Raw genomic sequence first — 14975 nt, 5'->3', positions numbered from 1 at the left:
AGATGAAAACAGAACAAAGATGGGCAGAATGCATAGGTAGTGTTTATTACTAGACACAGACTGAGCTTCCTGGCAGTAAAAGGAAATGTCAATGGATTATGTAATGACTGTTAAACATAAAAAGAAACATGTCTAGTAAACAAACTATTTTCCTGATTTTTTAAACAAAAAAAATCTCTAGGAACTTATTTACAGCATCTGTTAGAAATAGCATCTAACAAGAAGCCATGTGTCCTAATGTGGAGTTTTCCTTCATGTAGATGTCCTGAATATCCTCAACACTGCTCTCTGTAGAATGTGAGATGTAGGATGAACTGGCCAGACATATCCTGCATGGGGCAGATGTGGGCCTGATGTCTGGTTTTCTGCATTTAGCAGGGCTGACTTTTACAAGAGAGTGTGCTACCTGGCTGCTGGGTATGAAATCTTGTAGCTGACTTGTTACTAATTCAGGTAGTATGCTATCAGAAGGAGATCTTGCATTCTGCGTGGATATTCAGAGGGCCAATGTCCAGAACATGCTTGCTTTGCTTCCACTTGGGACACTGAGGCTTTCAAGAAGGGCCAGTGTATTCTTAGGAAAATCTGTAGTCTGTTTATGGCTTTAGATGGCTGCTCATATCCCAGAGCATGGGGGTCCTGTTTTGAATCAGATATTTGCAATGGAAAGTCTAGATTCTGTAGGTAAGCTTGTCTGGCCCGTACATAGGTCTGCTATTGTATCAGTTCTACACTAGTAAAGGTCAAGTGTCTAAGATGACATGTCCTTGTGTGAGCCAGGTCTGTCTCTCCAGCAGCTCAGTTTACATGAGACACAGTATGTTACAAATACAGGCACAAACCTTTTTAAACAGTTTGCAGGACAAACAAAATATACCTGTAGTCCAGGGCTGGGGTTGTGCTAGGATTCTGCATCATGTTCAAGGCCCTGTGTTCAATCCACACTACTACTACTACTACTACTAGTAATAATAATAATAATAATAATAATAATAATAATAATAATAATTGGTTTTGATGACCCTCTGTTTTAAACCAAGGTCTCCCCAACCAATTGTCTAACCAAAAAAGAGGGGGATTCAGATTGGCCCAAAGGAAGTGAGGTGTTTGCTTGTTTTTGTTATGGTTTTCCAGAACTGGATACTAATTTTTAAAAATGGAAGTGCTTTCCCATTGAGTTCTTTCAGCTGGTCTAGTAAGTGGCAGTAGACATTTAACTTCTTAAAGATTTTTCTTCTGCCTAGAATAATTTTCATCCTAGCATTCTTGATGTTTGAATACACTGGTTTCCTTCACTAGCTATTCAGCACAAGTAAGTACCCATTGCTCTATTTAGCACACCTGTTGTCAGCACCTTGGATAGCTCCCAAGTGTCTTTGTCTAATGAGGGCACAGCCTGAAGTCTATTTCTAAGTAATCTAGGAGCCTAGTGAAACTGATTTGGGCATAAACGGTTCTGAATTTGTGGGTGAGGGGTTATTTAAGAAACAGTAAACAATTGAGTTATGTGGTTTGTTAGATCTGTGTGGTCATTCCTAGGTAAGCAAGCGTAACAAAAAATGTCAATAATATTTGCTGAGTTTTTATGTGTGGGTTACAACATGTATATTAGCTCATTTAATTTTCACAAAGCTCTTTGACACACATATAATCACTATGAACATCATCACCCCTATGTTATAGATATTGATGCTCTGAGGTTAAATAATGTGACCCTGGTTCCACAGTGAATAAGTAGTGAGCTGAATGCACAGTCTGACTTAGCTTCCATGCCCTCTACTGCCGGGTCTGTATTACCAGAATAGCATTCTTCCTTTGAGTACCTGACCATTAACCAAATGACAGGAAAGAAGATAGCAAAGGACATTAAGAATGTGCTTGGCTCATGTCTCTGTCCTCCCTAGTCTTTTTCATTTGAGTTTTCAGATATGCATTATGTAAAAGTCTTATAAAAATTTACAGCATGTGTGGCCCGAATGACACCACAAATCTGTGCTCTCTGGGACTCATCCCCACTCCATTAAAGACCAAGGGAAGACTCTGGATATTAAGTAACATGGTGGAGGTGTGGTGTTTAACGGTTGAATATGGGTTAGGTTACAATGTTATGCCAATTTCCTTAGCATGGAGTGTTTTCAGTAATTATTAATATCATTGGATGAGTATGTTGTTTTATTAGTAAAGGCCTCTTATCAGAGATCTACTCTAAAATACAGCTTCCTTTTCATTATTCATTGTTAAATCAATGATAGCTATTGGCAAAGGTTCAAGACTGTTCCTGTTAACATGTTTTTAATAGTGTTTGATTTATATGTGCCCATTCCTCCAGTGCAAACATGTATATATGCTTAGTAATTGCAGCTGCATGGAGTTAAGCATGGTGTTATTAGTATAAAATCAAGGTTAAAATATGAAAAATGTGTAATTATTAAGGAGTTGAAATTAGTCTTTAACTTCTTTCAGAGCAAGGAATTGTAAGTTTAATTGGTTTTCACTTCAGATAACTAAGTTCCTGGGTAATTTGGATATTTTTGATTTTTTTTTTTTGGCCTTTTATATTAGTTGGGGTTCGCTAGAGGGACAGAACTGGTAGAATAAATCTCTGTCTCTACAAAAAGGGGTAAAGAGGTTTTATTAGAGTGACTTACAAGCTGTTACATAGCAAATCCAGAATAATTGTCTATCAGTGAGGGGTTCAAGAATCCAGTAGTTGTTCAGTCCACTAAGTTGAATGTCTCAGCTGGTCTTCAGTATACACCATGATCCTGAAGAAGTAGGCTGTAACTGGTCATAGAATAGACTTGTGAGTGACAGCAAGTAGCTAAAGAGAGCAGGTTTTCTCCTTCCATGCCCTCTATGTAGGCTGCTAGCAGAAGATGTGACTCAGATTAAAAGTAAATCTCCCACCTCAAACATCTGGATTAAAGGTGGATCTTCCTACTTCAGAAATTTTAATTGAAGAAAAAATTCCCTCCCAGGTGTGCCCAGCCATTTGGTTTTTAGTTAATCCTCAATGTAGTCAAGTTGACAAATAAGAATAACCATCACAGCTTTCTAATTAATTTCAAAATTCTTCCTCGTAATGTAGAGTTGAAACTCTGATTTGTTCACTAATATGGACTTTCTCTTTGGGCTCATAATGCCTTTCAAACTGGATGACAGACCCACTCCTCAGAACAAGATTGAAGCCCTTACATATGTGAAAGATTTTTTCCTTTCCTTCTTTTTTATAACCCAATTTAATAAATAAAGAATATTTCTGTTTGCAGTATCTATGATATCACCTGTTCAACATTGAGTGTGTTCACAGAAGTACTCATCAGAGTTCTATGAAATAAATGTCACTAATGACCTACTAATTTCATTTCAGACAATCCATGGGCACAAGGGACCAATCACTGCAGTGTCCTTTGCTCCTGATGGGCGTTATCTTGCCACCTACTCCAATACTGACAGCCACATTTCTTTCTGGCAGGTAAGCAGGTCTTAAATATGTACTACACGGTGTGCCTTGGTGGGAAGTACTTCCTGTTGGGCCTATATGCCAGCCTTCCTCCGTGCCCTTTCTCTCTCCCTTACACAAATGTAAAATGTTCAAATTATTGACTGTGTGCTCAGTGCCAGCATGCAGGATGCTGAGAACCTGTTAGCAATCTGGCAGAGAAGGAAGGAGTGCCTGCTCTTCCAGGGCTCCACTCTGAAGGAGACACAGGTAAACGCACAAGCAATTACAATACAGAGAATCTGAGAAAGAGATGGTGGGAAACCGTCCAGAGCAAGGCACACCTGGTGGAACCATGAGATGTGGAGCAAGAACACAGGTGGAGTTTGGCTGGATAGGAATCTAGGGGAAGCTGCACTCAAGATACTGGTTTACAATAGGCATTCTAACAAGGTCTTTGGTTCTGCTCAAGTGGAGCTTAGAGCCCTGGGTACTTTCCTAATATTTTATTAATTTACCTTTGTCTCCTAATAACCAAGGCTTACCAGGAACTCAGTATTCTCCTACCTCCACCTTTCAAGTGCTGGGAGTATAGGCATGTATTACCAGGCCTGGTATTCACATAATGTTCTGAATTTCTAAACTATGCAGGACATTTAAAAAAAAAAAAAAAAACCTGGAATATCTTTGTCTGGCGTTTCATGGGAATATATGTATTTAATTTTATTAAACCAAATGCTAGTTTTGAGCAGCTAATTTTTATAGGGGACTACTAATAAGCACCATTTCCTCTTCTTTTTAACTCTTTTTAGTCCTGACAATTGGAAAAATATTACCAGGAAATGCCCACCCAGTAGTTATTCCAAAATTTTTATGGAACTTTATTTTTAGAAGATGTCAATGCACTACATAAGACCAGCATATTGCTTTAAAAGCTGAAAAATAAATTAAAGTTTTGAAAAGGCTTAAACACAGCTTGATGGTTTTAAAACAAAATCAATAGCTGATAGGATGTAAGCAGAATACAATAAATTGTTTAATTGACAACAGTTTACTGAAATCTGTCAGAACCTTTTTCTACTTTTTAATCTAATTTAGCCTTCCAGGTTTTCTCATTGTCCTTTTTTTCCCAAGAAAGTGTCTCCAGCACCTTAATTAACTCATATTAAACTCCATCAATCAGGGAATCTCACCCAATCATCATTTCCAATTCTGAGGAACCACAGGACTGGTGTTTTTCTGCTGTGATCCCTTACGGGTCCACTAGGTATCCACAGGTGGGATTAGAGCATGGGGCCTTCTGAGAACTTACCCAATCATGGTTTTTCCCCCACTCATGTCTGTCCCAGTAGGCCCTCTACCATTATACCATTTGTACTTTCCTTTAGTTCCTATTTTTCTGGAGTCTTAGATAGACACACATTGCCTACCCCAGGTGCTAGGTTCTGGCCCACACTGGAGATAGAGAGATTAGCAAGTCCCAGGGCCTAGTTCTAAAGGAGACTAGCTTTTCCCATGTTGGCCTTTTTATAAGGAACAAACCAAGCTTCTGTTTTGTTTATTTGGTTGGTTTGGATTTGTTTTTTACTCCATTCCAACTTTTGTTCAACTAAAAGCATACAGTGTTATCTAAAAGATAAACCCAATTTGATAGCTTTTCAATATGTTCTTGAATTTGTTGAATAGTAAGTTTTTTCTTGCCCTTGTCTATAACATTACGGTTCTATTTGAATATATTTGTTCATCTCTTTCTTGAAACACTTTCTGCTCCTATCCAGATCTCTACCCAGTACGTGGGTAGAATTACAGATAGTAGGTGTTCTTTCTTATTTTGAAAGTCAAGGCCATATCCTAGGTGTTATATTTCTGATTCTTTTTCCAGTCCCCCTTGCTGGCTTGCTCACATTCCTGGGCTTTTCAAATGCAACTGAGCCTATGAACATGGCCCCACAAGTTCCCCTGCTCCAAGGGCTGCCTGGTGCCATCTGCATATTCCAGAGCACTAGACAGTTCAACCACTCCCCCCTTGCTTCTCTAAACCAGCATCAGAATTGAAGGTGCAGCCAACTCCTGTATTGCCTGAGCTGTACCACACCCCGTCTCCAAATTTAAATGGAAGGCATGGAAAGAGATCATTCTGGCTGTCCAAGAAAATGCAACGACAGCTCTCTGAATCGTAGTGGCTTTTGTCGGAATTAAAGAGAGTCTGAGTGCAATGGGTGAATCTACTGCTGCTTCACTGACATAGATTCATGCTGCTCAGTTCTAATGGTGTCTGAGAAGACTTTTGATCATTCCAGGAAGTGTACTATAATATATTTTGAAAACTTAATGAAGTCTTATTAATATAGAGCCTTACTAAAACTATCACTATAAAATCTTTGCTGAGAAATGAGTGTTAATGAGAAATATTGGTTGGGTAATTACTCAAGTAAGACTCAGTAAAAGGTTTGTATGCAGCATTACTTACTTTGGGGCAAGCATTAAAACATTTTCTGTTTGATGAATTATATCTATATGTGTTTCTCTGTTCAGAAAATAATCTTCACACAGCTAGTGTTGTGATGCATATTTCTGAGGAAAAGGAGAAGCCATTGTTGGCTTTTAGTCAGTTCATATACTTAGCTGTTAAACAGTGTGATCTGGCAACAACAAACCATATTCCTACAATTTGAATGTTTCACTCCAGTATGTCTTTTTGGTATTCCAGGGAGGAGAGTTTGGTAATAAAAAAACATCCTTAATTCTCTCATGCAAATTTTATCAATACCACCTAACAAATAAATCTTCTTTTTCAAACATGTTAATACATTAAATAGATACTGGTTCCTTTGTATTTACTCCATCATACAGTGGAGTGCTAGTCAGCCATTCAAAAACAGTGATGCAAATCTATATCATTATCACAACGATTTCCTTAGCATGTTGTTGAATTGAAAAGGAAGGTTGTAAAAGTACTTTTTTGTTGTTGTTTTTTCAAGACAGGGTTTTTCTGTGGCTTTGGAGGCTGTCCTGGAACTAGCTCTTGTAGACCAGGCTAGTCTCGAACTCATAGAGATCCGCCTGCCTCTGCCTCCTGAGTGCTGGGATTAAAGACATGCACCACCACCGCCTGGTTGTAAAAGTACGTTTTAATGTGAGCCTGTTTCTTAGATCTGTGTGTGTGTGTGTGTGTGTGTGTGTGTGTGTGTGTGTGTGTGTGTGTGTGTGTGTGTGTGTGTGTGTGTGAGTATGTATGTGTGTTTTATGTGTGCATACCATGTCATGTGAGTGTGTGGTGTTTAAATGTGCATGCGTGTGTACTATGTGTGCACATGAGTACAGGATGCTTGTTTGAGAATGTATATGATGTATGTGTGTATCATCGTGTGTACAGTTTTCATGAGTGCCAGGTGTTTGAGTATGCATGTGGTTGTATGTGCATCTGTGGCTTGTGTCTACAGACATTGTGCATGTGTATGCAGGGTATATGAGTGAGTTGGGAGGTTCAAAGGTTGTTTATCAAAGTGCTGACAGTGATGGTCACAAGGAAGTAAGGCTTGAAGAATTTTTTCCTTTTTATAATTTTATTTAAACTTTCATAATATTTATAATACTCTAATAAGAGAAACTGCTTAATATGCCTAAATCTTGTAATTCCATGTAGCTTTCATTCAAAGTTTAAGTTTCTTTGAGTTTAGCATAGTTTATAGCCAGACATCAATGAATAAGAAAATATCTATAATCTTGACTAGCAGAATGGATCATTGTTTCAGTGATTAACCTTCACCCTGGAAACACAGGCCAGTCCTCATTTGAAGGGTTGTAAGAAAGGATGGTCGTAGAGAGGTGAAATCTAATAAACATGTGGCCCTTCATCACCAAAACCCAACAATGTGCCTTTGAGAATTTGGCATACCCTGTTTAAGTTGGAAGGTTGTTCAGTGGAAGCATTGAGCAGAACAGGAATGACTCAGCTTATAGGAACCCAGATGTAATGATGACTTTTCAGAAAATTTGCCCATCGATGGCATTCTACAAGATACTCTTGTCCTTTAGCTCTCAGTCCATTTCTTGTAATGGCTACATTGAGGAACAGCCAAGTTCCGTTATTGCCCTTTGCATCTTCAGCCACCAACAGAAATCAAGCTTCATACATATTTTCATAGCAAATCCATAAGGAATGAAAAATACTTTGTAGCTCTTTATCAACTGAGATATCATATTTTTACAGCACTGTACACCTATTAATGCCAGTTTGTTTTAACCATTAATTTCCTGGGTCAATTGGATCTGTTTTATGAGGACTAATTCTATACTGTTGGGTTTTGTAGATGTGATACTAGCAAATTGAGTTCACCATTGTTACTGACATGTTAAACAGTAGAAAGCCTCCATGCAGCAGTAAAGCTTAGGTTTTTATCTAGTGTGGAGTTTTTTAGGAAAAGAAACCAGGAAAGAGACCTTGAAAGGATGTCAGGTGAGGTACCACTTGTCTTGAACTGTACTTTAGCAGAAAGAGTTAACAATGACTATACATTTGGTTTAAAATGTGACCTCGTACACTAGTGATTTTTTTCACCTCTTGTGTTGTGTTCGGCACTATTATTAATGCAGGAAAATCAGTAACATTAGTCATCTTAAAAGGGTTATTACTCAAGATGATTTAAATTGTGAAAATGTCAGTGGAACCTGCACGCACCCTGCTAGAGATGCCATGATTTACGCCCTCTGACACCATCCTGCTACTGAGAAGGGCTGGAAAAGGAATGGCTTGTATTCTGCCTTGATCCAAATTCAGAGCATGGTATCATAGCCACATATCTTAAAGGTCCTAAGATCTGCTAGGATTTCAACTGCTGGTGCAGCTGGGTCATGATAGGCATGTTTTGCCCACATAGCTAGCATGTGGTCCATGTAGATGAAGATGCTGTATTCACCAGAGGAATAGGAAGTGAATATTGGTGCAGAGGAAGAAGATTATTTCCAAGCCTTCTTCCCAGTTTTCAGAATGCGCCCTCTGTGATTTATGGTAGCACAAATAATGCATATTGAAGTCGCCAAAGTAATATTTAGCATTTCAAGAAACCTTCAAACTCAGTGACTCCAAAACCAGCCCACTTAGACAACAACCATTTGATATTCGACACCTTAATCCAATTACATAGTTGTTCATGATCTATAAATTTTATATTGTTTTCACTTTTTGTGAATGGACTAAGAAAAATCACATTTTTTAATCAAACCCAGAAAAAAATCTTAAAAAGTCAAAAATGGCCAAGTGATAAAAAGATGTTGTCAGTAAAGCATGAAAAACACATTGTCTTTAGTAGGGTAGCAGGGTGGTGGGGTGAAAGTGCTTCTTGTCTCTCTCTTGAAAAGAAGAAGCTGAGGGCTGAGGAGATGCTCAATGGGTAAAGCACTGAGGAGCTAAGTTTGGATCCTCAGCACCCACATATATGCTGGACAGGTGTGGTAGCCCCCTTGAAATCTCAGTACTTAGTAGGCAGAGAAATTAGGTTAGTCTAGCTAACCCTGAGCAAGTGGGTTAGCCAGACAAGCTGAATTTGTGAGGCACAGGTTCAGGGAGAGATACTGCCCTAATATATAAGTTGGAGAGTGATTGTAGATGATGCATGACATGAACTTCTAACCACATGCATACACGCATGAAGTACATACACACACACACACACACACACACACACACACACACACAGAGAGAGAGAGAGAGAGAGAGAGAGAGAGAGAGAGACAGAGAGAGAGAGAGAGAGAGAGAGAGAGAATGTTTTCCCAGAATGTTTGAAAAGGCAGATGGGAGTAATAGTGGTTGGTGATGGGAATGGGGCTTAGGGCATGACCCAGTCAGCTCTCTATCTGCAGCATGGTTGTACTTCACTTTCCTCAACTAATTATAAACCAAATATTGTCTAACTGAACTGTTTTATTAGCAGCCTTAATTTAGTTTCTTTCCTCAAGATCAATGGACTCTCTACTGTCGGACTCTACTCACAAAGTAAAATTTCTCAAGGTTTATGTGTTTACATAAATGTCATCATAGCAATTTGAAATCTACTGAGAGGAGCTATTTAGAGTTAGACTAACTCAAAGCTGAGCTGAGTGTGAATTATCATTCAGTAGGAGAGAGTGGGTAGAAGAAATAAGCTACTCTCTTTGGAGGAAGAGGGAAGGATGCTTAAAGTGACATGTGTGCCCCCTCTCCCTACAGATGAACACATCACTCCTGGGAAGCATTGGTATGCTAAACTCAGCACCTCAGCTGCGCTGCATTAAGACCTACCAGGTACCTCCAGTTCAGCCAGCATCCCCTGGCTCCCACAATGCCCTTAAGCTGGCCCGCCTCATCTGGACTTCCAACCGGAATGTTATCCTTATGGCCCATGATGGGAAGGAACACCGCTTCATGGTCTAACACTGCTGTCCGCTGCCCTGGCTGCCTGTTAATTCTATATTGTCTAGGCCAGTGCTGTTCTGTCCTTACTGATACTGGAGTGTTGCTTGCTAACCACCCTCCTCAGCGCCATCCAGGGGCATGGCCAGGTCTGTGTCACTTGTGCATGCTTCTTGGGGGCAGACTCCACTCGGGCAGCCTATCAATTTAAAGGCACACATACCACTCAACAGGATGTGGCCATTCTGTCAGTAGGTAGTTTTTCCCTGCCAGAGATAGGAGGGAAGAGCTGGTGGCTCCTGGAGATGCTCTTGTTGCTTGATGTAACAAAAGCCTGAAAATCAATAACCACTGTGATTGTATCCCAGCCCTGATCCTCATTGTCAGCTCTGGAAGCTCAGCTCTGACCTGGATTCTGGGGCAATGCAGAGTCCTCATTATTGAAATGACATCCCTTTGGATTTCCCAAACTTACTGTTGTTTACCAAACCTATTTCATGTTTACATTGTATTTTTCCTGCTAGCATTGATAGGCAGTTATTCAATTCCATTTCCTAGAATTTAGCCACTGCCTTGTCAGTAACACCAATCCTGATTTGAGATTAATGAGAAAATATTAAAATACATGTGTATTTTTCCTTTTAGAAAATACTTTTCCAGATAGCTAGCTTTCTGAAATGCTCATTTCCTGCTTAAATGTTAGTATATCTCCTAGTTTAAAATGCAGATCACCCCTACTCACCATGTGGTGACTATAGCTAACCTTCTAAGGAAACTTTCAACAAAGAACCAAGTTTGGAAGCATCACAGATTTGTACAGTGGAGGCTCTCCCGTGTGTCACTATAGATTCTTCTGTTCTGGAAAGGCCTCCTCTTCAGGAACTTCACAACCTGCAGTTCTCGTGTGTATGGCGATATCACTCACAGTGGTCATTTCAACCTCGCTTTCCAAATACTGACCAATGAAAGAACACTAGGAAGGCATTTCCTTTAAGTAAACACCCTAGAATCTAATAACTACGTAGGCACATTGTTCAGTGTACAGAAAAATATGATGACTGCCAGTCTGTCCGGGTGGATGCTACAATGAAAGCGTTCACTGCTTCAACACAAACTTTAACTCTACTCTCTTCTTGTGTCAAATTATGTTGATCTTATTGTAATAGAAGAAAAATCTATAACACAGTATTTTGTACGAGTTGTTCCTAAAAATTTGATATATATTAGCAGCAGGGTGGGGGTTGATTTGTATGTTGGTTGATTGGCTAGTTACACAAGATGGTTTATTAAATACAAAAATAGAAAGGGAGTTATTGAGTTCAAAGCAAATATGTAATATTAACAGAGGAACAAAAATGATAATGATAGCATTTAGTCTTAAACACATAGATTGTCAAAGTTTGTGTAATATGTAGGAAAGTAGGAGCAAGGTCCGTGAATAAATACATAGTTTACAATCCTTTAAAGAACCTATGAAAAAGCTAACATCCTCAGAATGTCTTTTGCCTACTGACATAGGTTATTTTCATTGGTCAAAACTCTATACTGTCTCTTGGTTTTCGATGTTGGGGCTCTTTCAAAAGTGAATGTATTTCACATGCATGTATATTGTATTTATAATGATTATATATGTAGCTTCCAAGAAAGAAATAAAAAACTGTACAGTGTAGACTTCGGCGAACAAGCTGATGTATTTTGATGTAGATGGAGAAATGTGTGGCAGGCTCCAGAGATTGCTGTCTGCCCAGCACGGGTTTACTTTATGGACTTCAGAGGAAGGAGTTAAACCATATGGAATGATAGGACAAACTCACACCTTAGACACTTTTTTAATCAAAGTGTTCCATACATTAGGAAAGTGACACGGGACTGGAGAGCAACATGTGGCACCTATCATAGAGATGGGTACAAAGCAGTGAGGTCACAGGGACAAATCTCTGGTCTTAGGTCTGGGCCAGTCCTTCCATACCCTGTATGTATAGTCAGAAGAGCACAAGACTGCAAAACTCTGTGCATAAAAACTTCATGCTAGAAGAATCTCTAACTGATAAAGTATCATTTACATTCTAATTAACATAATGCTGTCCTTGGCTATTTTCACAACCACAGCACCCAGCTTCATCTCAGCTTATATTCGTTAACACTGAAGTGTACACTCATAGTGTCTCACTGATTTTGTTGACACAGCATTTGGACCTATCCTTGTAAGTATAAAGACCTATGTGGCTTCACTGGTGATTTGCAAGCAAAAGGTGACATGATGTGACACCTATATGAAAATGCTGTCATGTTTGAACTGCATATAGTGAATGAATTAAGATGTCTGTCTCCTAAGACATTTCTAGATGACTCCATTTAATAGACTCTGTATGCGTTTAAAATTGATGTGTATATACTTGTGTTAAATAAAACTGAATTGTACTGAAGATTGCTTTTACTCTGTTTTTACTGTTTACTGTGGTCCCTCTTAAATATTCTTTGTTGAAACCATATGTTACTCTTGCCCTCCTGTTTCTAGCTCTTCATTTCACTGGAGAGCAAGTTGCAGGAAAAGCAACTTTGTTCTCAAAGGACAGTAGAGCAGTGGTGAAGGCTCTTACCCACAGTCAGAAACTTGAGACCAGATGGAGAAACTCAACAGCACCCTCTGTGGCTTGGGCAGAGCAATTGCATTCATGATGCTTTATCTCCAGCCTCACTTGCACCTAAACAGATAGACTTTGTACCAAATTGAGCCTTATCAGGACTCATGACCAGAGGGGTCTACCTGGAAACCAGACTGAGATCATTAAATTCATTTCATGTAATATTCAGTTTGAAGTTGAATTTGAATGGCTGAGGTAAGAATAACAGAAATTCTGGTCACTCACAGAGCGTTACAAGTAAATAATGACTGTACATTTCTCCTCGGGCTTTTCACAGAGCAGCTGGACTCTAGTCAGTCATGTATAACAGCATAATCATCCCCAAGAATTAGACAACGATAGCTTAAATGTGTCCTTGTAGGAAAATAAGAGCAGTAACAGTTCTCTGTGGTAGGGGATCACATAAACTGATCAAATGTGGAAAGGGCATGACATTAATAGGAAGGTAAAGACAAGCGATGCTGGGTGAACTTTCACCTTTCACCCCTTTGCCTGACTGACAGAACTGAGTGTTGGAGAAAATCAATACTTCAGAGCCAGGAGGGAAATATTTCCACTCTCTAACTAGAGAATATATTTTGACAAGGCCAAGATAATACAAGCTCGCAGGAGAAAGAAAAGACTCGTTTTTTAAAGCTTGACACTTCAAGGTGTTTTTGTACATGGGTTTAGAGATTGTCAATACATACAAATACCAAAGGTCAAACAGAGAAGCCAGAAGAATTTCAAAAATTATATGTTCCAGTTCTTTTTGTTGTTTACAAGCTGAAAAGAAACTACCTATTGAGGAGCCTGTATTTGGCATTGTTATTAAAATGATCTGAGCCCACCATTGGGTATTTGAAGATATTGTCTTTTTAAATTCTGTAGAGTCAAAAATATGAATGTAGCATGATGACATAAGGTATTCACATTCCTTATTTCTATAATGTTTTGTAGTTCATGTTGGGTCTGACCATGCACAAATTGGATTATTTTCCTACAGGTAAGGCAAGGAAGCCACATGTTGCCAGACCTTTCAGAAAAGCTCAAAAGGACAAAAGAATCTTAAGTACAGGTTAGTGCTCATAGCTGATTCTCATCGGGCTTGCGAAAGAGATTACTGAGACTACCTTTCATTAGTAAATGCCACTCTTTTCTGAGGAGATAGGTCTGGCTGCAAATGTTCTGTTTGGTTATTTCAAAGTAAGAATGCAGATAGCCAAAACTACTGGATAATCTGAGAATCCACAGAGAAAGCCTGCAGCACCATGTCTGGTTTGCAATCTATGGTAACAAGTAAATGGATGCCACTCTGTTAAATCTATGAGATTACACTATTAAAAGGCAATATCCACTAAGTGTTCTATAAATGTAAGTGAACACTTTTAGTAGACATCTAGAATTTATTGGGAACGAATAAAAATGATTGGCTCTGCCTTTTGGAAAGTGCTGAATTAAGTTGTTATATTTTGTTTCTATCTTCACTTTGAACATCCCCTCTAATATCTTCACTCTAAGATCACTGTGAACATGATAGAGCTCCAAGGTTCTATTTGTCTTCACCAGCCTCTTTGCCGAATGCTAAGGGTGACCTTCTTGCTACTCACCAAAACCTTTAGATGTGAAGAAATGTAAAAATATATGCCCTCACAGCTTCAGGACTACATTGGAGGTTAGCTGGAGCCTTCATTGGCTGCATCACCACTAAGCCCCTCCCTTTGCTCAACCTATATTTCTTCCCTATATTCTTGATCCTACACTGCACTATAAATTTCTATATTCTGTGTTCTCTCCCTCCTTCCTTCCTCTTTCCCTCCTCTCCTCCTCCTTTCCTTCTACCCCTTTCCAGTCTACATCCCAAAGAACCCAGCCTATGACAGTTGGTACCAGGAGAATCCTTGGAGACACTCTACAACAGGTTTTGGCACCACTGACCCACAAGGAATAAGGGCAAACATAGCCTCCAGCACCCTGGAGATGTACAGTCTTTAAAACTCACTGATGATGGCTATGGACAGCAGACTGATAGAGGGTGACACTAGAGGAACCACCATAGCAGGCATTTGAGATGTAAGGAAAAGTATAAATAGAACTCTGAACTTAGGTAATGTGGAAGAGATGACTCAGCGGTTAAGAGCTCTAGCTACTCTTACAAAGGACCAGGGTTTGGGTCTCAACACCCACATGGTGGCTCACAGCTGGCAGTGGCTCCAATTCCAGGGGACCCAAATCCCTTTTCTGGCCTCTGCAAGCACCAGTCACACACATGGCACACACACATAGATGTGGGCAAACAAATGCTCAAAACACATTAAATAAATATATAATTTATTTATAACAACAATCAGTTTAGATGACTATTCTAGTGCACTGAGGGGAGACAATGAAAGGCTAAGAGTGATTAGTCACCAATTAAAAGCTAAACATGAGAGCCAGAGACACAGACAACATTAAAGAGGGCCATTTCTTTTTTAAATTTTTTATTTTTAATTACTCATATTTGCATATCCATCCC

The 14975-nt window shown here is 39.3% G+C and overlaps 1 protein-coding gene across 2 annotated transcripts in view; it reads left to right on the top strand.

Moving 5' to 3' along the window:
- The window catches only part of Wdr7 (WD repeat domain 7), a 267663-nt gene extending 255404 nt beyond the window's left edge, over nucleotides 1-12259 (top strand). Inside the window, exons 25-26 of one of the 2 annotated variants that reach the window (XM_027402761.1) lie at nucleotides 3371-3475; nucleotides 9651-12259. In XM_027402761.1, coding sequence (XP_027258562.1) covers nucleotides 3371-3475; nucleotides 9651-9854 — 309 coding nt within the window. In that variant the 3' untranslated portion in view covers nucleotides 9855-12259. The remainder of the gene's footprint in view (nucleotides 1-3370; nucleotides 3476-9650) is intronic. The other variant, XM_027402760.2, reaches the window with a different exon arrangement.
- Nucleotides 12260-14975: the final 2716 nt, after the last annotated feature.

This window comes from Cricetulus griseus, chromosome 2 (genome assembly GCF_003668045.3).
Source record: "Cricetulus griseus strain 17A/GY chromosome 2, alternate assembly CriGri-PICRH-1.0, whole genome shotgun sequence".
NCBI lineage: Eukaryota > Metazoa > Chordata > Mammalia > Rodentia > Cricetidae > Cricetulus > Cricetulus griseus.
This window is presented reverse-complemented; position numbering and strand designations above follow the sequence as displayed.